General features: G+C 38.9%; 3 protein-coding genes across 4 annotated transcripts; 2 read left to right on the top strand and 1 right to left on the bottom strand.

Moving 5' to 3' along the window:
• Window positions 1–1,844: 1,844 nt before the first annotated feature.
• LOC142640185 (uncharacterized) lies at window positions 1,845–2,453 on the top strand. Its single transcript, XM_075814271.1, has 2 exons — window positions 1,845–2,054; window positions 2,205–2,453. Exons 1-2 carry the CDS (start codon window positions 1,845–1,847, stop codon window positions 2,451–2,453), a joined length of 459 nt encoding a protein of 152 aa, XP_075670386.1.
• A 72-nt stretch (window positions 2,454–2,525) lies between these two features.
• On the top strand, window positions 2,526–6,007 carry LOC142640183 (uncharacterized). The gene is made up of 5 exons (XM_075814270.1): window positions 2,526–2,644; window positions 4,450–4,523; window positions 4,698–4,751; window positions 5,232–5,572; window positions 5,687–6,007. Exons 1-5 carry the CDS (start codon window positions 2,526–2,528, stop codon window positions 6,005–6,007), a joined length of 909 nt encoding a protein of 302 aa, XP_075670385.1.
• Window positions 6,008–17,823: 11,816 nt separating this feature from the next.
• LOC142638418 (putative carboxylesterase 8) lies at window positions 17,824–22,083 on the bottom strand. 2 transcript variants are annotated; one of them, XM_075812456.1, is made up of 3 exons: window positions 20,938–22,083; window positions 19,991–20,065; window positions 17,824–18,403 (listed from the first exon to the last, which is right to left on the bottom strand). In XM_075812456.1, the coding sequence occupies exons 1-3, from the start codon at window positions 21,953–21,955 to the stop codon at window positions 18,348–18,350; spliced, it is 1,149 nt and encodes a 382-aa protein (XP_075668571.1). In that variant the 5' UTR covers window positions 21,956–22,083; the 3' UTR covers window positions 17,824–18,347. The 2 variants fall into 2 exon arrangements, with proteins under 2 accessions (XP_075668571.1, XP_075668572.1); XM_075812457.1 differs by lacking the exon at window positions 19,991–20,065 and having other exon boundaries at window positions 20,938–22,082.
• Between the last annotated feature and the right edge of the window lie 208 nt (window positions 22,084–22,291).

Genomic DNA, 22,291 nt, shown 5'->3' with positions numbered 1-22,291 from the left:
TTGTTTATTGACTATTTGGGGATTGGAATCCTAATTTTTATTCAAATATTTTTAATTGATATTTTCCATTTAGTAATTGAATGTTTCATATCAAGGATAGGGATTTTTGAGATTGGAATTCTAATGTGTAACATTCATTCTTTGTGATGAGAGTTAGATACTACTAATGTGCAATATTCATTCATGTGGGGACCCGAGGACTGAAGATGGGAAGCATTGTTGTAGCCTTTAGTTGTTTCTCTAGAAGGAGCATCTACGGCCCGAGGAGTGAGGTGGTCCGAGGATAGAATATGAAGTGACAGAGCACTCATGTGGGATATAATGGGTGTAGATGGGTGCCTTAGGGGTTGAATGGGATCTTTGTGGGATGTTTCTTGTAAAGTATCACCTGTTCCTTAGCATTGAATGGTTGGCAACAGCTTTATCAGCTGCATTAATGAGGAAATAACTTAAACAGTGGATCCACAGCTCAGCAGTTCCTTCCACTACCTTCACCAGGAATCTAATGGGGACAAGTGTCTTAAAGAAATTTGGGAAAATTAAAGATGGAGGGCTAGAATGCAAGATGTCATAGAGTATATAAAGGAAGGAGATTCTCAGAAAAAGGAGGATCTAGGAAGAATTGAGAAAAGGAGGGGTAACAAAGAGAATAGTAGCTAAGAGAGAGTGAATAGTATTTGTAACAATCAAGAACTTTGTTCTTGGGCAAGCTTGTAAAGCTCCATTCATATATTAAGACCTTAAGCTTTTGACCTTTCTTGTCCTATCTATGTCCTCGAGCGAAGCCCACACTTGTTCAGCCCACTCTCTATACTAATATCTATTATTTTGGGCCGGGTTTAGGAAATCTAATATCACTGTTTTTGGTGGGCTTGGGCTGCCTAATTTCATGTTCTTACAATTTGCGTCATCTGTGGGAACAAGATTTTCTTGTGACCTTGTCCTGGTATGCCATGGCCAACCCGGAGCATAATAGGGAAGAATCTATGGCTTCACAGAGGGTAAACCCATTTGTGAATTTGGAACAAAGAAGAGATAGGCATCGTACACCTAGTATTGTGGTAGAGTTATACCGTACTGAGCGCCCTAGAAGGAGTCATTCAAGGTCAGGAAGCCTGGCGTCCCACGATCATGAGACGCGAAAATTGCAGCATGAGATAGACCACCTGCGTGAGAAGTTGAGGCGCAAGGAGCGAGACAAAAAGAGCCCATCACCCCCATCAAGTTATGAGTCAAGGGAGAGTAAGGATTGCTCGTATCGCCATAGGTCATGGACCCCACCCAGCGAATCCTTCTCAGCCTCCTCCAGCCAGGATAGGCTGAAAAAGGGCAGGTACAGGCGTGGGAAAAGGTTGTCTCATCAAGGCATGGGGAACAATGCCATGAGCAAAGCACTTCAACAAATCTCTAAGTCACCCTTTGTTAGGAGAATTAACAAAGTCAAGCTTCCCCATCGATTTTCATAGCCAACTTTCACTGTTTACAATGGGAGAACTGACCCTGTGGAACATGTGAGCCACTTCACTCAAAAGATGGCAATTCATTCTAGTAATGAGGCCCTTATGTGCAAGGTTTTTCCTTCTAGCGTTGAGCTAGTGGCTATGCGTTGGTTTGATGCCTTGGGAGAGGGATCAATAAGGTCCTTTGAAGACTTGACAAGAGCATTTAGCACTAGGTTTATAACATGTAGCAGAGTCCCCAAGCCAATAAATTCCCTTTTATCCATGACCATAAGGGAAGGAGAGACTCTCAAGACTTACTCGGACAAATATTAGGAAACATATAACAAAATAGATGGAGACTTTGAGGACGTGGCAGTGAGAACTTTCAAGGTAGGGCTCCCAATGGAGCATGAGTTGAGGAAGTCATTAACAATGAAACTTGCCCTCAGTATGCGTCAGCTTATGGACCACATTGACAAATATAAACGAGTGGAGAATGATCAAATACAAGAAAGGGTAAAGACAAAATGTTCTCGGAGAAAATGGATTCTCGAGGAGGAGGATATAATGACAATTGTCCCCAATCAGGCGCCACCTACGGGGGCCCAAGTGGTTAATTCACTGTTTAAGGAACAAGTCTATCAAATACTGGATAAGATAAAAAAATTAAAAAAAAAAAAAGAGTCATATTTCAAGTGACCTAATAAGATAGGTGGGGATTCATCTAGGAGGAACCAAAGTTTTTATTGCAACTATCATCAGGACAAAGGATATACAACGAAAGAATGCAGAACTCTACGGGATCACTTGAATCAATTGGTGAAGGCAGGGAAACTCGATCAGTTCTGGTATCGGCCTACGGGTCAGTATGGGCACTCAGGGGCTAGGTTTCAAAAGGATGGAGCTCATTGGCTGACATTGGGCAATATTAGCGTGATCTTTGCCAGGCCAAGAAGTGATCTTGGGGCCTGTTTAGGGGTTTTGTCTGTGGTTGGAAGCCCTGATTCATAGGACAAGAATCGGGCTCCGAAGAAAGTGAAGAGGGTGGCTATCCCTACCTTAGGTTTTTCGAAAGAGGACAAAATGGGAACACTTCAGCCGCATGTTGATGCTTTGGTGGTCACTATAAGGATTGGTGGGCATGATGTAAAGCGGGTGCTGGTTAAGCAGGGAAGCGAGGCAAAGATCATATACCCTGACTTGTACAAAGGATTAAATCTACAGCCCGAGGATCTAGAAAAATAGGATTCGCCCTTGGTGGGCTTTGACAGGAGGATGGTAGTCCCTCGTAGGATGATAAGGTTACCCGTGTAGGCAGGGGATGAGAAGGTGCAAGTCAATTTCATTGTAGTTGAACTTACTCCCCTTACACCGCTATTTTGGCTAAACCATGGCTTCATGCTTTGTGTGCAATGTCATCAACTTTGCACTTGAAAGTTAAGTATCCTACATAAAAGAGAGTAGGGGAATTGGTTGGTAGCCAAGCAATGGCAAGGCAATGTTTGGTGTCAGCCATCACACAGCATCCTATGGATCCTGTCCTAGTGGGGAAAAGAGCGAATCCCGTAGCAGTTAAAGGGTCCCATAGGTCGACTTGGGACTGAGGCACCTAAAGTCTTATCTGAAGAGCTGGAAAGGGTTGTGGTTGGACAGGATGTTGAAAGATATTTTTAGGTGGGGTCCCAATTGTTATCGGTGGAAAAGGCAGCGCTAGTGAAGTTTCCAGAAGATAATGTTGATGTGTTTGACTAGAGTACTTATGACGTACCTGGGATAGATCCTGAGTTTATATGTCACCAATTAAACGAGAAACCAGAGGCAACCTCGCAAAAGCAGCCTCCTCGGCGTTCATCAAAGGAGCGTGCTAAGGCAATGATGGTAGAAGTGAACAAACTTAAACAAGCAATGGCGATCAAAGAAATTTTTTATCCCGAGTGGTTGGCTAATACCATGGTAGTAAAAAAGAAGAACGGAAAGTGGCGTGTGTGCGTGGACTTCACGGATCTGAATAAAGTTTGTCCGAAGGACCCTTTCCCCGTTCCTCGGATTAATCAACTGATTGATGTCACGATTGGACATCCTCGGATGAGTTTCTTGGATGCGTTCCAAGGGTACCATCAAATACCTTTGGCACTATCCGATTAGGAAAAAATTGCTTTTCGCGCCCCTATTGGAAATTACTACTATCGAGTGATATCCTTTGGTATTAAGAATGCTGGGTCCACATATCAGAGAATGGTGACCCGGATGTTTGAGTCACAGATAGGAAGGAACATGGAGGCGTACATTGTGATAAAGAGCGAGCAGGTTTCAAAGCATTTAGTAGATTTAGGGGAGGTGTTCTCGGTGCGGAGGGAACATGGGTTACGCTTAAATGCGTCTAAGTGTTCTTTTGGGATCAGTTTGGGAAAGTTTCTAGGTTACATGATTACACACCGAGGAATTAAGGTCAATCCCGATCAAATTAAGGTCATTAATAGCTTGCATCCTCCTCAGATCCTAAGGAGGTGCAAAAGTTAACAAGAATGGCAGCAGCTCTCAATATGTTTATTTCTTAATTAGTAGATAGGTGTTGTCCTTTTTTTCCAGCTTCTCCACAAGTGGAAAGACTTTCAATCACCGAGGAGTGTGTATTGGCTTTTGAGGAACTCAAGCAATATTTCTCACGCCCCCCAATCCTTTCTAGTCCCGAGAAAGAGGAGGTGTTGTATGCATACTTGGCAGTCAAGGATTATGCCATTAATCTAGTTCCGGTCAAGAATGATGGTGGGGTACAAAGACCTGTATACTATGTTAGCAAGTCCTTGTAGGAAGCAGAGACACGTTATTTACCCCTGGAGAAGGCAGTATTGGCCATTGTGCACGCAATTAGGAAGCTTTCTCATTATTTCCAAGCACATACTGTGGTGGTGCTTACCTAACTTCCCTTGCAAGCCCTCTTTCAAAAATCAGACTACACTAGCAGAATTGCCAAATGGGGAACCATGCTAGGTGCTTATGATGTCAGGTATATTCCTCGTACTGCTGTGAAGGGTCAAGTACTGGCAGATTTTGTGGTGGAGTTCACTGACGGGGTAGAAGGTGAGAGGGAAGGCGCAATTGTTGCTATGACCACCTCGGCCTCTAGTATTCCCCCTTGTGCTAATAACCCCTGAGAAGCTGGTAATGGAGAAATCACTATAGTTGGGTTTCCTGGCTACTAATAACGAGGCTGAGTATAAGGCTTTGTTGACTGGGATGGCAATGGTTATGCAGTTGAGAGGCGAGGTCGTAGAGCTATATTCAAATTCTCATCTGGTGGTGGGCCAGGTCAATAGGGATTTTGAAGCTCGGGGATGAACGAATGTAAGGGTATCTCTCTAAAATTAGATTAACTCAGGTCCATAACAAGAGCTTCATGCTAAAGCAAATCTCGAGAGGACAGAACTCTCATGCAAATTCTTTGGCTATGCTGGAAACTTCTCTGGGATCAAATTTGCCTAGGGTCATTATGGTTGAAGATATGGCTAGTTCTAGCCTTGTAAACAAGCCCTTGGTCGAGATATATAGCATCTAGGTTGGGCCGAGCTAGATGGACCCCTTAGTGGTTTTTTTTTAAACAAGGTATGTTACTTGAGGACAGGGATGAGGTGGAGAAGGTACGGAGGAAAGCTCCCCAGTATTGGTTATCCAAAGAACAGAAGTTGTACAAACGTTCTTATACAGGACCATACTTACTGTGTATGCATCCTGAAGCAGTGGAGCCCTTGTTGGAAGAATTGCATTAGGGGATATATGGAAGTCATACAGAAGGGAGGTCGTTGGCTCATAGGGCCCTCACCCAAGGATATTGGTGGCCAAGCATGCAGAAAGCCTCTCAGGATTATGTAAGGAAGTGTAACCAGTGTCAGAGATATACCCCAAATATTCATCAGCCTGGGGGAATCCTGAATCCACTTTCTAGCCCTTGGCCATTTGCTCAGTGGGGCTTGAACATAGTAGGACCATTTTCCCGAGCTGTAGGAAACCGAAGGTGGCTCTTCATCGAGACAGACTATTTCACCAAGTGGGTAGAGGCTGAGCCATTAGCTTACATCAGGGATGTGGATGCGAAGAGGTTTATATGGAGGAATATTATTACCAGATTTGGAGTCCCACACACCTTGATTTCGAATAATGGTCTTTAGTTTGACAGCAAAGCTTTCTGAAGATATTGTGGGGAGTTAAGGGTCAGAAAGAAGTATTTTACTCCTGCTTATCCTTAGGGGAATGGTCAGGCTGAGGCTACTAATAAGGTCATACTATCTGGATTGAAGAAAAAATTAGATGATGTAAAGGGAAAGTGGGTGGATGAATTACTCCACGTGCTATGGACTTATCGTACCACACCCCGAAGATCAACTGAAGAAACTCCTTTTTCAATGACCTATGGGACAGAAGCAATAATTCCTTTAGAGACAGGGTTCTCGACCCTAAGAACTGATCAGTTCAGCATTGATGAAAATAACCACTTACTCTTGGACAGCTTGGACGTGGTTGATGAAAGAAGAGAGGTGGCTGCAATAAAGATGGCACATTATCAGTAGAGGCTTAAGCAAGAATATGATAAAGAAGTGAAGTTGAGGCCACTAGTTCCAGGAGATTTAGTTTTAAGAAATGTGGTGGGGTCTGCAAAGAACCCATCCTGGGGGAAGTTGGGCCCTAATTGAGAAGGCCCGTACAGAATAACGTCAGTAGCATGGATTGAGGCTTATTATTTGGAAGATTTGGACAAGAATGTGGTTCCACGTCTTTGGAATGTAAATAACTTACGTTGTTATTATTATTAATGATATGATGTTCTCTTCAGTTAATACTGATTTATGTATGCATTATTGTATCTGTGGCTTAATGGCTAATCAATTAATTCTCTCATATCTTCCTAAGTATTAAACAAAACCTTGGTTACACCTAGCTCCTCGGACCATGTACCTTGAGTAAATTAACGCTCTCATATCTTTCTAAATGTTAAACAGAACATTGGTTACGCCTAACTCCTCGAACCACATACCTTGGGTAAATTAACGCTCTCATATCTTTCTAAGTGTTAAACAGAACCTTGGTTACGCCTGGCTCCTCGAACCACGTACCTTGGGTAAATTAATGCTTTCATATCTTTCTAAGTGTTAAACAAAACATTAGTTATGTCTAAGACCTCAAACCACGTACCTTGGGTAAATTTATACTTTTCTTTTTCTCTCAGCAATAAACAGAACCTTGGTTATGCCTAATTCTTCGAACCACGTACATGGGGTAAATTAGTGCTTGGTCTATTTGCTGAAGATGACTAAGACCCTTGTCATAATGACCTAATTGCATAAATGCCCATGAGCATCACTCAAAGCATTTGCAAGTATATCCATGAGTTACTTTTGGGCAAATTAACCTTTGTATGAAAAGTTTCTAAGGTTTACACAAGAACCTCGGTCTTATGCAACATCTCGGGTCACAAACCTCGAGTAAATTAACCTATGTGTGGAGTTGTCCAAGTATAGGGTGAAAGTATGGAGCTCGCTTGCTTCCTTGGGTTACAGGCTCAGTGTAGATGGACCTTTTTGGGATTCCAAGTCCAACTTAAGGTAAGGGTTGTTTGTAATTTCTATTAAATGCTAAAATATTGCCTTAAGGGTCAGTCTAGTAACTTTCTTTAACTTAGTTAATCAAAGGTTAAAATATTGTAAATGTTATAAGGAAAGGAAAGTAACTGGAAATATAATCAAACAAGTACAACATAGATAAGTGAGAGATTATAGAGTAAAAACTAATCATTTTCATTAAATTTGGAGAGTTTAAGTACATAGAAAAAAAAAAAAAAAAAAAGGAGGGGGGAGGGGGCATCAACTGAAATTAAGCCCTTTTACATAGTTGGTTGTTTGCCTCTAAGCCTATAGCTAAATTACGTTGATACTTCCTTCTCTTTTCCTCCCTTCTTTTCTTGCTCCTTCTCCTTCTCCTTCCTCTTCAGTTAGGCCACGTCAGTCACCTCCTCTGATTCCACATCCACCATATTCACTAGGGCTGGCTGTCCTTGCCCTTTCTTAATAGCTGATGGGTTAGGTGGAGTAGTGGCAGGCTAGGCCCAAGAAGAGGTGGGGGCAGAGCCAGGGTCCACTGGCGACTGAGGGGAGCTAGGGGCCAGGCACAAGGCTGGGGGGTAGTATACTTTATCAGGAGCCTTAAGCTCTAATTCAGTAACAACCTTAACTGCATTGAGGGTCTGGCCCCACACCTCAAGGTAGAAGGCCTGAGCGACGTCCCTAAGCTGGGCAGTTAGACTCTGTGTAGTCTTGGTCATACCTGCATCATAGGCCACCTGCTCGGCCTTAGTCATCTCAGCATCCTTGGCCACTAGTTGTTTCTACGTTTGCTTAAGCTCCACCATGGTCAAGGCCAACTTGTTTTCGACCTTCTTTTGAGCCTCTAGGGACTCTGCAACTTGTTTTTCGAAGCTAAATATGGTAGCTTCAGCGATTTTCCAAGACTTCTCTGCCTCAGTCAGTTGGGCGAGTCTCTTTGAGCTTTTGGTCAGTCTCGGCATAGACCTTTTCCACTGCGCTTAGCCTGCCTTTAGCCTTACGAGCCTGGTCCAAAGCTTGGTCCACCCATTCTTTGGCCACAAAGGCTACTTGTACGGACTGTAAGGTTGATGCAAGTTAGTGCTCACGTATGTACTATTTTAATTCGCAAAAAAAAGGGAAGTGATGGCATACCTAAGCAAGGTCTCTCTTCAAAGACAGGAAGACCTCACACTTCCTAAAGGACCTGAGCTCCATCATGTCCTCGGCCAGGCATAGGGTCTTCTCTAAACACTCTACCACGAGGCCTGACCTACCCTTTTAGTGGTCTCATAGGTTGGTGTCATCCATGATCGGGCCCCCTAAGCTCATCATAAAGGAGGGTCTCTAGGCAGAGGGTTTGGGTGGCTGCTCCCCTTCAGTTTCTTTCGAGCACCTAGAAGAGGTATCCTTCTTCTGTTAGGCCCTAGTTGTTCAAGCCTCTTTGGGTGGAGGCTACTGAGAGGAACGGGTGATCTCTCCCTCCTCAGTACCATCAGGGCCCTTACCTCCTTGGCCCCTCTTTCTCTTTTCCTCGACGGCATCACTAGAGGATGCGAGCCCAGGAACAGGAGTTGGTGGGCCTTGAATAAGGCCATGAGGTCAAGAGTTTTCTCCTCAAACACCATCCCTTCTGGAATATTAGCTTCTTCTTTACTGGAGCTAGCTCGGGCAGAACGTAGAGGGTGGTGTGAGGTGCTAGGAGCGTCTTGTCTGTAAAAGACCTCGAAGTCCTTGTCTGTTACTTCTTGGACAGGTTCAGGAGCAGGTTCTTTAGCTTCTTCATCCAAAGGTATGGGTTGCTCTTGAGAGTAAAGTATTCTGGTTACAAGTGGGGCTAGAAGTTAAGCGTCCTAAGTTCCAACTGGGGGAGTAACTATTGTTAAGAAGCTAGGAACCGCAACGTCAATAAAAGCTAGTCTGGGGGCCTTAGCTTTGATTACGTTCTTAGAACTTTGGAAGCGCTTGGTGATAAGGTTGAATCTAAAGATCACATGCACTGCTCAGAGTTAACCGTCTTTGTGGAGGAAGATCTCGAATCTGAGGATGCAGTTTAGGTAGGGAAAGTTCACGAGGTGCTTGCTAGGGGTTATGTGATGTTCGTCTGCCAGAAAAAATGTGACATTAGTTATGGGAAGATTATTATAAAAATCTTTTTTATATATAAAAAAAAAACTTATGTGCATATAGTGTCTATAGGAACCCTACCTGGTTCCCCTTCCTTGGTGGGACAGCGCAATCCATCATGCCAGTCTCTCGAGATAATGAGGAAATTCTCGTCCATACCTTTATTTGATTCTGGTATGCATGAAATTAACCTAATGGAATGAACCCTACATTCGATGTAATAGTTGGTCTCTTTCCCTTTTTCCCCTCTCTGACAGTTGTATACCCAGTTTACGTCATGCCATGTGAGGTTGGTCCCCATTTTTCGTTTTGTCATATCTACACTCCCGAGGACTATAAAGACGTTTAGGGTACATTGGGTAGGGGTCAACCTATAGTTCATCAGAAAATCCCTTGTGACTCTACCAATAGGAATTTCCATCCCACCTTCCATGAAGGCGATCATCAGAATTACTACTAACTCTAGGTCTCTATTCTTAACTAACTACTCTCCTAACTCATAGTGTTGGAGTTCAACATCATCAAGGATCCTATATTTGGCCCTAAAGGCAGTCATGCCTTCAGGAGTATCAACCAGCTTAATGAATCTACCCATGGCAATTTATGGTGAAAGTAATGAGTAATCTAAGTAAAAAAAAAAAAGTGCATGAAGGAATCTGGACGCACCTACTCGCAATGGAAGAATCTCTCCTCAAACTGTTGTTTCAACGAAAGATTGCAAAGTGAATAAATGGGGTAAAGTCCCTTCCAACCTCTCTTTATATAGAGGTGAAAAATGAGCGGTAAAATTCCCGTTCATAAATGAGAGTAAATCAGGACCGTAGGATTATCATCATACTGTAGAACGCGGGGAGACAAGTAGCCTCCTAACGCCATAAATGTGAGATCGTGGATACCAAAGCGTCAGGAGCGTGCTGATGACAAGCGAAGAGACGTCACCACGTGGGAACGTGCTTGGCACATACGGAGTGCGGGAGTATCACTAAAACCTTACTTTTTATCTCAGTGGAAATAGCAAGGTTTTAGGGGGGCTATTATAGGGACCCGAGGACCGAAGATGGGAAGCACTGTTGTAACCTTCAGTTGTTTCTCTAGAAGGAGCATCCACAGCCTGAGGAGTAAGGTGGTTCAAGGATAGAATATGAAGTGACGGAGTGCTCGTGGGGGATATAATAGATGCAGATGGGTACCTCAGGGGTTGAATGGGATCTTTGTGGGATGTTTCTTGTAAAGTACCACATGTTCCTCTACATTGAATGGTTGGCAACAACTTTATCAGCTGCATTAATGAGGAAATGACCTGAACAGTGGATCCACAACTCAATAGTTCTTTCCACCACCTTCACTAGGAGTCTAGTAGGACAAGTGTCCTAAGTAGATTTGGGAAAATTAAAGAGGGAAGGGTAGGATGCAAGATGTCATAGAGTATATAAAGGAAGGAGATTCTCAGATAAAGGAAGATCCAAGAAGAATTAAGAAAATGAGGGGTAACAGAGAGAATAGTAGTTGAGAGAGAGTGAACAATATTTGTAACAACCAAGAACTTTGCCCTTAGGCAAGCTTGTAAAGCTCCATTCATATATTAAAACCTTAAGCTTTTGGTCTTTCCTTTCCTATCTATGTCCTCGGGCGAAGCCCACACTTATTCATCCCACTCTTTATACTATTATCTATTGTTTTGGGCCGGGTTTAGGAAATCCAATATCACTGTTTTTGGTAGGCTTGGGCGGCCTAATTTCGTGTTCTTACAATTCACATTCACCAAACTTAATGTAAGGTATCCTATGCTTTCTTTCTTTATGAAAAAATTCAAATCCATTCTATGTGTTTGTCTCATGTTTTTGTTTTGGGCACCTTCAGGTTACAAAGGCAAAAAAACTAAAGCTTTTAAGGCCGCTGGGCACTGTCAACAACATTGTATAAGTAGTAGCTTAAACTCTTCTTTCATTGTTTGATTTTTTTTTTTTCATATTTGCTTTGAATGTAGAAAATAAACAAAGATTAATTAATAATTCATATTCAATAGCTTTTCCATGTATCGCACAGGTTAGCGGCTAGTTGTTATTATAAAATAAAATTACAAATCACATTATACACTTTGCAAGATAGGCAGAAGGAGCTTGTGAAGATTTTGGAGGCACGTGGTGGCTGAGTTTGATGAAGAAGGCTTTCATGCTGTGGAGCTATTTGACCCAACAAAGGCCCAAGCTTTGTTCAAGGGCTTTAGGGGCCATTAGGGATTTTATCAAAGGGTGTGAATGTGTTGTTGGTGAGACCAAATCTACTTTGTGAGATTCTGTTTTACATAATTTATTTCTTAGTTTTGGTCAATTGTTAAAAGAAGGTAATAAAGCCTTGTGAGGCGCAGTTGGCTCCTACTAGCTTTTTATTAAGACTTGATACCTAAGGATCTTTTCCATTCAAATATTAATAGTTACTTTCTCTAAATATAGGCAAAAATACACTTTTGGTCCCTATATTTTGGGTCAATTCTCATTTTAGTCTCAAAATTGATTTCGTTACTAATGTAGTCCCTAAAAATAGAAAATCGTTTCTATTTTGGTCCCTACCGTCAACCCACTAACGGAAACCTCCTACGTGGCAAACGAAATACCCTGCTGGCTGACGTGGCCATTAAAACATCATAAAAAACATTATTTGGCATTTTTTAAATGCCAACTCAGCATTTTAATTATGGAAAAATTAAAAAAAAAAATTCTTCAATTTTAATTTTAATTTTAAAAAAATCAAAAACAAACAAAAATTTTACCTTTTTAGTTTTAAACGATTTTTTATTAATCTAATTAAATTAATTAGAAAATTCAAAAAAAAATTATCATTAGATCATTTTAGTTTTAAGTGTATTTGCTTTTATTTAAGTGAGTTAGTCAAAAGCATCAAACGATCTGAGTTTAGAGAGAGCTCCACCAAAAAAAAAAAAAAAAAGAATTTAGAGAGAGAAAAGGGGAAAGAATGAGATGAGGTTGGCGATTCGAAGCAAATCTCGGCCACAATAGAGCTCGCCGGTCTCAGCCTCTGTCCCGATCTCAGCCACAATGAAGCTCGCCAGTCTCAGCCTTCGTCCCGATCTCGGCCGCAATGGAGCTCGCCGATCTCAGCCTCTGTCCTGATCTCGGCCCCAATGTCGCTCGCCGGTCTTGGCCACCGTCTTAGCGTGGGTTTTTTGACTAATCGGTGGGTTTGATGACTTTTTCGGTGGCAATGGAGGTCATGTTCTGCAATTTTTGTGGGTTTTTGAGCTGAAGTTCATGTTATGGAGAAATGTTTTTGATCGGCGGGGTGGTGGTGGCTTGATTGTGTCGGTTAGTGGTGGTGGGATCTGGGTTTGATTGTGTTGGTCTGGGTTTGTTGATATTGGTTTCTTGATCTAGGTTTTATCTAGATTGGTTTGTTAACTGGGTTCATGGGTTTGATTTACTGAGGATTCGGTGTTGATTGTGTTAGAATTTGGGGAAGAACATGAAGAATTCGATGGTCTTGATTTGTAGTAGATCTGATGGTGCTGGGTTTGATGATTTTTGAGGTGTTGAATTTGGGTTTTTTCTTTTTGTTTTCATTTATGTCCTAGTGATCTGGGTTTGAGTTCTTAGGTTGTTGGGTTTGTGTTCTTACGATGGGTTTTTTGAGTTCTTGGTTGCTTGGTTTGATTTGGGAAGAATATGAAGAACTTGTTGTAAAATGAAGAACAAGTTGAAGAACGTGAAGAACATTAAGAAATTATTTTAAATTAAAATTTTAAATTAAATTAGATTTAAGTTTTTTTTAATTTAATTTATTTTTTTAAATTTCCTGACATGGCTTTTTTATAACAATTAAAATGCTGAGTTAGCATTTAAAAAATGCCAAATAATGTTTTTAAAATTGTTTTAATGGCCACGTCAGGCAGCAAGGTATTCCATTTGCCACGTAGGAGATCTTCGTTAGTAGGTTGATGGTAGGGACCAAAATGGAAACAATTTTGTTTTTTTGGACTACATTAGTAACGAAATCAATTTTGGGACTAAAATGAGAATTGACCTAAAATGTAGGGACCAAAAGTGCATTTTTGCCCTAAATATATACACACACATCATGACTATATATGGTTTATTACTAACTAGGTAATATTAAGGGTGTCTAACAAAACCGCAAACCTAACCCACTCGACCAAACCTAAATCGTCCGCCGTCTAACCCAACTACCTGGCAGTCGATGATGGGTCCTTGCCATCCCAAACCGATTCTAATGTGCCTTTGCTTCCGAAACCCGATATATCTAACTCGACCGTGATATATGATCCAAGACTTTACAATCTCAATTCACCAGTTTAGACTTCAGACCCTCACCCTCAATTCTCCAAATTCACTCAGTCTCTCTCACTCCCTCTATCTCTCAATAGCCAACAAGCCCATCACCTCCAATTTAGAACTTTAGATCTTCGAACCTCCATTGATCTACGATTCTTCTCCATTGCACCATTGCCACTGAAATTATCTCTCTCAGGTTTGATTTTCAATCATTTTGTCTCTTTATTTCTTCATTTCAATCTCTTGCATGTTTAGATTTGCTATTATTTCTCTGTATCTATGTTTGTGTTCTTCGGATTTGTGGGCTATTGGTATTTGGGTTTGTAGATTTGTTCTTCAGAGTAGATTTGTTCTTTCAGATTTGTGGAATTTGTTCCAAGTTTGGTCTTTGATCTTTGATCTTTGTCTTTCAGTCGGATTCATGATCTTTGTCTCTGTTCTTTTGCTTGCAATATCCCAGCTAAATATGGACATTCTTAGCATGTATGCATCATTCTTCAATTGGTTTATAATCATTTAATGCTTTCATAATTTCTTCACACTTTGTGTTTGCATCATTAGAGATGCTTTGGTGAGAAATCATATAAAGTCTTTGGAGGTTATTTTTTTACTTTGAAAAGAACAATGTTAGTTGAAGATGCATATCAGTTTTTTGATGAATTTATTGCAAGAGAATGGGTGCTTGGTGGCACTAAATTAAGTGATCACATTATATTTTATGGATATGACTACCATCCTTTCACTTCTTTCTTTTCGCATGTGTGTATGTGTGTGTGTGTGTGAATCATGTTGACAAAATTGTAAACCATGATATTACTAAGAATAATATCCTCCTTGCATGTAGTTGAATCAAAATAAATTAGAGCTTTTTTTTTTCTTTTTATTCTTTCAATTATTGTAAAAAAAATGTAGGAAATGCAGGCTATTTAAAAAGAGAATTTGTGATTTTTCTTATATGACAAAAAGCTTTGAGTTCTGCTTTTGAATCTTTTGTTTTTAATTCATGCAATTATTGATGCTCAGTTGAATGATCACATTATATTTTATGGATATGACTACCAGCCTTTCACTTCTTTCTTTTTGCATGTGTGTGTGTGAATCATGTTGACAAAATTGTAAACCATGATATTACTAAGAATAATATCCTCCTAGCATGCAGTTGAATCAAAATAAATTAGAGATTTTTTTCTTATTATTCTTTCAATTATTGTAAAAAAAAAAATGTAGGAAATGCGAGCTATTTAAAAAGAGAAATTGTGATTTTGCTTATATGACAAAAAGCTTTGAGTTCTGCTTTTGAATCTTTTGTTTTTAATTCATGAATTGTTTCAGATTTGTTCACTTCATAGAAATAACATTTTCTAATTTTGATTTTGTTTGATGATGTGCAATGTTATAAGATGTCAAAATGCAAGAAAGTCTAAGGTGTTTTTCTTTTTCTTTTTCTTTTTTTCTGCATAGTAAGAGCACACAACTACGAAAGGCAAAACCTACTCATATGCATTTTAATGAGCAAAAGTTTTGTGCATTGAGTACGACCTTTTAATGAGCAAGATGCTATAGTTGTAAAATGAAATTATAAGATTTTATTAGCTTAATTATAAGATGTAAGGTGAGTTAGGTTGCTTAGATTTTGTGTAAATGTAATATTTGCTAGAAATCACTTTTGATGTGCAGGTTTAAGGAAAGAAATGAGATTTTAGAAGGAGAATGCTTGGGTCAAGATTGTCTAATTGCAGTTGCTATTGGCTTATGTGTAAATTAAATGTCTAGAGCAGAGATAGACGTGGCAATAGTGTTTATTGAATTCTTGACACATTGAATGTTTAGGAGCATGATCTCCAAAAATACAGTAGATCGAAAATTAGATTCATGTAGTGAGGTTGATTTACAATTAATATGGAGTTGTATGTTTTTATTGTTGCAAAATTAAATTTGGATTCTGGCTTTGAGCCAAGCAACATACAAACAGTTGCAATTCTTTGCATATAGTTTTCCCTTTCTTTCTTTTTTTCCTTCTTTTAGGTTTTTTCTTGATGGAGAAATCAACCTCTTATCGATTCCTTTAGCCTTTTCTTTTACTGTGAGGTTGATTAATTATTATTTTTATTTAACTATCTTGTGCATTGCACGGGTTAGTAACTAGTGTAAATTACCACCAATCTCTCTCACTAAATTTTTGAGTTTTTGTCTCTTACAGAGTCGATTTTCCATAGAGAACTCAAGGTTAAACCTTTTTTTTTTCTCTCTCTCTCTTTATGGTTATGATTTAATTTGATTAGTATTGCTTAGATTATAGACACAACATTGTTTGATTGACTGGGCATGTTTATACAATGTGTTTCAAAGATTTTAAGGGCTGATTTTTATTTAGTAATTATTAATAAATAGTTTGATTGCTTAGATTATGTAACATTATTTTGTATTTGCAAATTGGGCATTTTTATTTGCTAAACAGCCAAAAACAGTGTTTTTGAACCTGAAACTCCATTTTGCAACAGCAATTCTTTATAGCTTTTTTTTTCACAAAGGCTCATTTTAAACTAAATTTGACTAATAATTCATTTAAGGAAGCTTTAAGGTATGGGGGCACAACGGCTCTTGTTCATGTTGCATGTGTATGCTGATAGCTTTAAGCCTTTAACGTTACTTTTTCAGCCTTTTCAAGCCATTTTTTTCCTGTTAAAAATACTGAATTCAATAGTATTGTATTTCTTACTGAAACAATATACATTAGTGTTTTTATATAGGAGGCATATGAGTGTTGTACAAGTAAATATGAGTGCAGTACAAGTAAGAGTGTAATACAATATGTGCTATACAAGTAAGTAATCTAGTTGGGCCAAGCCCACAATACTGAATATACGTTAACAGTCATAATGTGTACTTGTGCTAGACCTAAAACAGACTATTTATAATAATGATGTTTAGTTCCCCTAAATCCTGGACCCGTCATCAAGTATATCCTAACCAACCCGTAGACCTTTTCTCTGTTGGCAGCGCCAGTAGCTTCGGCCCACCGTCAGTTCATTTTGACGGAGGAGAAGAGAGAGTGATGATGATAATTGTAGGGACTGGGATTTGGGATTGGGAGGAGTATAGGTGAATGGGAGCTTTAACTGTCAATTTTCACCTGGACTTTTTATATATAAAAAGAAGTGGTGTCCCAACATTCATGAGTATATTGAACTTGGGACTTATGGGTTTATGTCATGCTTTAGATTTATGGGTCCACCGTATGGATAAATCTGGATTCTCCAATTTATTGGGTTTTAGATTTGGATTGGCGTCAATTAATAATGGAGCAATTTGTAAGTTCCGTGATTAAGGATAGATTTGGGTTGATAATTTACAAACACCACTTTACATTCTAAACAACCTACTTCCCACTTTTCAAGTCATAGCTTTCCAACTAGTCTATAATTTATAATTTATACTCTATAAATACTATATAATCGAGAACTTTGACTATTTATTAAATCTTCTTATAGTATGTCATCTCAGTTTTGCAGCCTCCTCAAACTTACACCTCATTATTAATTTTTAAATAAATTAAATTTTTAACTTAAAAATTAAACTTCCCACCAATAAACTACCTCTCTCCTCCGGTGTCCCAATAAACCCTTCCTCCTCATTTTTTAGCTCTCGCCTTTCTCTCATTCTAACAATGTAGAAGAAGCGCAACAGCTAATTCCAAACCAGGGCCGTTGAAGGTAAGAGTGACAGTGGCACAGTTGCTTTTCTCTAATTCGTATATGCCCGCCTTAAAAAACAAGGGCGACAAATTACAACTTACCCACATATGTTTTGACCGAAATTTAAGTTGCTTACCTGTGATTTGAAATTTGACATTTTACCCTCTTGAGATTTGACCGAAATTTAAGTTTTCTACCTAAGGTTTGAAATCCCATGATGCAAGTATTTCGCTAGATTATTTTTTATCTTATTTGATCTTGTATTTTTGGAGGAGAGAGACATAAAAGTGGAACAAAATTACATATTTAACCTTATTTTTAACAGAAAAATTCAGCTTATTTACACTTTAAGCTTATTTTTGCTATTATTCATAGATCTTATTGCACTTTTTGATACTATTTATGGGTCCCACTATACTATTCAACTTATTTTTTAATCTATTTTTTACAATTTTAACAAAAAATTTTCAACTTCAACTAAATAAGTTGTTCTCAAACGGACACCAAAAAAAGAAGTGATTTCGTACGGCGAAAACCACCACCAACCCTCAAGCATGCATTCTACCACTGTCACACAGCTGGACCATTGCTGATAATTGTTTTTTGTTTTATAAATTTATAATAATATATATAAGACTGAAGCTTTTGAAATTTTGTTAATTTCTTCTAATGATGACGGAAAAACAATTTTTTTTTTTTTTTTTATTATACCAGGAAAGGAAGAAATACAAACAGGTAAGTAACAACAGGAGACATATAAGGCCAACAAACATGAATTGGCGCATTAGTAGCCTAACTAGCTAAGTGGTATACATTTTCAAGGACAACCTTAGGAACAAAAATCAGCTTAAACACTACACCAGCTTGTTGTATGCAGCTAAGATCTGCCATCATTGTTCTTTCTCTCCAATCAGGCTTAGCACACCCATTAAAGAGAAGGACTAACTTTCTACATTTGCTGAGAACCAAAACTTGTTGACAGCCAAGGTTCCTTGCCTGGATAGAGGCTTCCACCAGAGTTTCATGCAATGCCCCAGAAGCTGAGCTTGCTGCACAGCTTCTGACCCCCCAAAACACCACTTCACCTTGTTTGTTCTTAGCCTCATAAGGAAAAGCACTACCAAAATGACCCTTCCTTCTTGCTCCTGCTACTTTAAGAACTATTTGCCACGAACCCCCAGCAGGATTGGGATCACTTGAGTGTTACTTTGTACTCCTTGAATTGTTGAGACTCTTCCTTGCTAAAAGCTTCCTGGTACCTACAAGACAGAGTTTGAGCCATTAACAACACACCAAGAGGGTCTGGTCTAATATTGTCATGTACAACCACATTTCTATGGTTCCAAATTGACCAAAAAATTGTAAACAGATTTTGCAGAAAACTCATATCCTCTGAATTCAACTTCTTATGTTTGATCAGCAAGGAACAAATCCAATTTGGGCCGAGATGTTAGACAAAGAAGAGGTATGAAAGCACAAAGTGGAACTATGCCAGATGGCTCTAGCAAACTGACAAGAGAGAATCAAATGCGTGGAACTTTCAACCTCAGCATTACAAAAAGGCAATCTCTATTGACCAAAAAAACAGTTGAAAGCCCACATTTTTCCATTTCATTATATATATATATATATATATATATATATAAATTAGTTGAATTTAAATTTTATTAGGATTTGAGTAATACTAGTGATATTTACTTTTTTATAAAAAAAAAAATTTACAAACTGCTATTATAATGAGTAGTTATTGATAAATGAAAATGTGATGTTAATAGTGTAGGGATGTTTATCCTGTATTAGTCGTATATGTCTAGTGTCCGCTGTTTATAACCTCAATCTACAATTACAAATATTAGATCATTTTGTAGTTATACTCTAATTATGTAATGTATTATAAACCTGGTTTAAAATACTAGTATTACTTATTTCATTTGTATTCTAATAAGTCTTACTGTTTACTCAAAAAAAAATAGGGATGTTTATCCCACATTGGTTGTGTGTGTCTAGTGTCCACTGTTTATAACCTCATCTACAATTACAAAGGTTAGACCATTTTATAATTGTACACTGGTTATATAATATATTATCATCATAGTTTAAAATACTAATATTACTATTTTTGTGTGTGTTCTAATAAATATTACTGTTTAGTAAAAAAAAAAACTAATGGCTAGTATTTTTATACTCAATTAAGCCGATATAATTATGTAATTAGCTTAACCATTCTTTTTTATGCATAAATTACATTCAACATGTATGTTAAAAGCATGTCTATTATTAGCTACTAGTATGTAATCAGTGCTTACGCACAAGAATGATGAATTGTAATAATGCTATTAATATTAGCTTGAATTATAAAATATATAGAATATTAGCTTGATTAAGACATTTGGAGGGTACTAAAATACATTTTTCTAACAATTTTCATAATATTGGTTATACGAATTTTCTCATTACACTACTATTATGTATATAATTTTAAAAATAACTATTGGATACTATATATACAATGTCAATTCACAATCACTGTTCGTGAAATTCTACTAAATACAACACAAAAATAAAAGAATAAATTGATCCAATAGTATCTCCTAAATTAAATGGAAATCAGTACATGAGATCGTTCAACTCAATTACAATTTATTACGTTCAAGATCCTGGCATACAAAATATCTAAATAGAAACAATATTAAAATATATATATATATATATGCTCATTACTTCAGAGAAAAAATAACAGTAAAAATCTAAATAATCTAATTTGTATGGAAAGTTAACAAAAGCAAAATTTGAATTTGAATTTAATTAAAACTTCTCTAAGTATTGGATATATATATATATATTACCTAGGGGTGTCCACGGGTTAGGTTTTGGCTCAACCCGGAACTGACCCGATCTTGTCGGGTGGTTATTTAGCGAACCTGCCATTGACCGTGAAAAATCATGGGTCGAGTCAAATCGGGCTTGAGTGGAAGGCAATTAGATTTGAATTCGACTGAAAGACAAAGATCAAATACCAAACTTGGAACAAATTCCACAAATCTAAAAGAGCAAATCTACAAACCCAAATACCAATAGCCCACAAATCCGAAGAACACAAACATAGATACAGAGAAATGATAGCAAATCTAAACATGCAAGAGACTGAAATGAAGAAATAAAGAGACAAAATGATTGAAAATCAAACCTGAGAGAGATAATTTCAGTGGCAATGGTGCAATGGAGAAGAATTGTAGATCAATGGAGGTTCGAAGATCTAAAGTTCTAAATTGGAGGTGATGGGATTGTTGGCTATTGAGAGATAGAGAGAGTGAGAGAGACCGAGTGAATTCGAAGAACTGAGGGTAAGGGTCTGAAGTCTAAACGGGTTAATTGAGATTGTAAAGTCTTGGATCAGATATCACGGTCGAGTTAGGTATATCGGGCTTCGGAAGGAAAGACACATTAGAATCGGTTTGGGATGGTAAGAACCCATCATCGACCGCCAGGTAATTGGGTTAGACGGCGGACGGTTCAGGTCTGGTCGGGTGGGTTAGGTTTACGGTTTTGTTAGACACCCTTAATATTACCTAGTTAGTAATGAACCGTATATAGTCATGATATGTATGTATATATTTAAAGAAAGTAACTATCAATATTTGAATGGAAAAGATCCTTAGGTATCAAGTCTTAATATAAAGCCAGTAGGAGCCAACTGCTTCTCGCAAGGCTTTATTACCTTCTTTTAACAATTGACCAAAACTAAGAAATAAAATATGTAAAACAGAATCTCACAAAGAAGATTTGGTCTCACCAACAACACTTTCACACCCTTTAATAAAATCCCTAATGCTCTTGAACAAAGCTTGGGCCTTTGTCGGGTCAAATAGCTCCACAGCATGAAAGCCTTCTTCATCAAACTCAGTCACCACGTGCACCCCACGTGCCTCCAAAATCTTCACAAGCTCCTTCTGCCTATCCTGCAATGGGTCCCCACCATAACCCCTTACCAAACACCTTGGTAGCCGTCCGATCTTCGCATCATGGGACCCGCCCACCGTCGGATTACTGTACTCATGATCACGATCCGCATCCTTAGGCAGAGCAAAGGTCCACATTAAGTCATTAGCAGGCAAGGGCAAGATCCGATCGTTGATCAATCTGATCTCTGATCCAGTCCTCTGTACCCCACCAAAGAAAGGCTGATTCAATATCAACCCTTTGATCTCCACAGGTTTGATATCAACATCAAGAGCGCGTAGACCTGCGTTGTACACGATATTTCCTCCAGCACTACTGCCCATTAGAAAGCAACGAGAGAAGTCTACGTACTGTCTCAACCATGCATCACAGCCATTGATACCATCTTCATCCTCCTTGGCTTGGTTCCGGACCCACATGATGGCGTCCATGGCATCATCGTAAGCAGCTGGAAGACGATGCTCAGGAGCGAGACGGTACTCGACGGAGATGATAAGAGCTGGGATTTGAGCTGCCATGTTGGAACATGAATCATGGAAAGGCTGTGAAACTGCGCTGAAGAGAACAAAGCCTCCGCCATGGAAGTATATAATGACAGGAAGCTTTTGGTTTTGGTTTTGGTTTTGAGGGACAGGGTGCGGGAGGAAGAGTCTGAGAAAGGTTTTGGTTTTTGGGTTAAGAGGGATGTCCTTGGAGAGAGCGAGTAGTTGGGTTGAGGGGTCTTTGCTTGGTTCTGGATTTGTGGATGCGATGGGGAATGGGGTGAGTCGAGTGAGTGAACCATCTGGGTTGGGACTGATGTTGAGAAATTTGTAAGGATCAATATTGGAGGTTTTTGTTTGGTCTGCCATGATTGAATCTTGAATCACTGTGTGTGTTTGAGTGGAAGAGAAGATGTGGGGAGAGACAGAGTTCTACAGATAGGACATAGGAGAGATAGTATGAGAAAATGAGTGATTATAACAGGCAGGAAAGTGTAGGTGTATGTAATGATTATGTTATCTTACATGCTGTAAAATTTAGGTGTATGAAATGCCACTATGGACTCGTTTGTTTGGTAGATGCGTACTTTATTTACTTTAAACTTTTTCTTTTGTTGGGGGGGGGGGGGGGGGGGCGCCGGCAGAGACTCTTCATTGACTTGCTTTGCTTCTCAGTAAAAAAAATTTTTTAATTAATTTCATTTT

This window comes from Castanea sativa, chromosome 6 (genome assembly GCF_040712315.1).
Source record: "Castanea sativa cultivar Marrone di Chiusa Pesio chromosome 6, ASM4071231v1".
NCBI lineage: Eukaryota > Viridiplantae > Streptophyta > Magnoliopsida > Fagales > Fagaceae > Castanea > Castanea sativa.
This window is presented reverse-complemented; position numbering and strand designations above follow the sequence as displayed.

Bases quoted from the DNA above. Each gene is read 5' to 3' on its own strand.
- LOC142640185 (XM_075814271.1), top strand. From the start codon at position 1,845: ATGGAGCATGAGTTGAGGAAGTCATTAACAATGAAACTTGCCCTCAGT. The intron at 2,055-2,204 runs GTTAATTCACTG...AACTATCATCAG, and splicing joins CACCTACGGGGGCCCAAGTG to GACAAAGGATATACAACGAA.
- LOC142640183 (XM_075814270.1), top strand. From the start codon at position 2,526: ATGGGAACACTTCAGCCGCATGTTGATGCTTTGGTGGTCACTATAAGG. The intron at 4,524-4,697 runs GTGAGAGGGAAG...ATGGTTATGCAG, and splicing joins GTTCACTGACGGGGTAGAAG to TTGAGAGGCGAGGTCGTAGA. The intron at 5,573-5,686 runs GTCCCACACACC...GCTTATCCTTAG, and splicing joins ATATTATTACCAGATTTGGA to GGGAATGGTCAGGCTGAGGC.
- LOC142638418 (XM_075812456.1), bottom strand. From the start codon at position 21,955: ATGGCAGACCAAACAAAAACCTCCAATATTGATCCTTACAAATTTCTC. The intron at 20,066-20,937 runs GTGAGACCAAAT...GGTCAATGGCAG, and splicing joins AGGGTGTGAAAGTGTTGTTG to GTTCGCTAAATAACCACCCG. The intron at 18,404-19,990 runs GTAATATATATA...TCTGTCTTGTAG, and splicing joins TAACCCGTGGACACCCCTAG to GTACCAGGAAGCTTTTAGCA.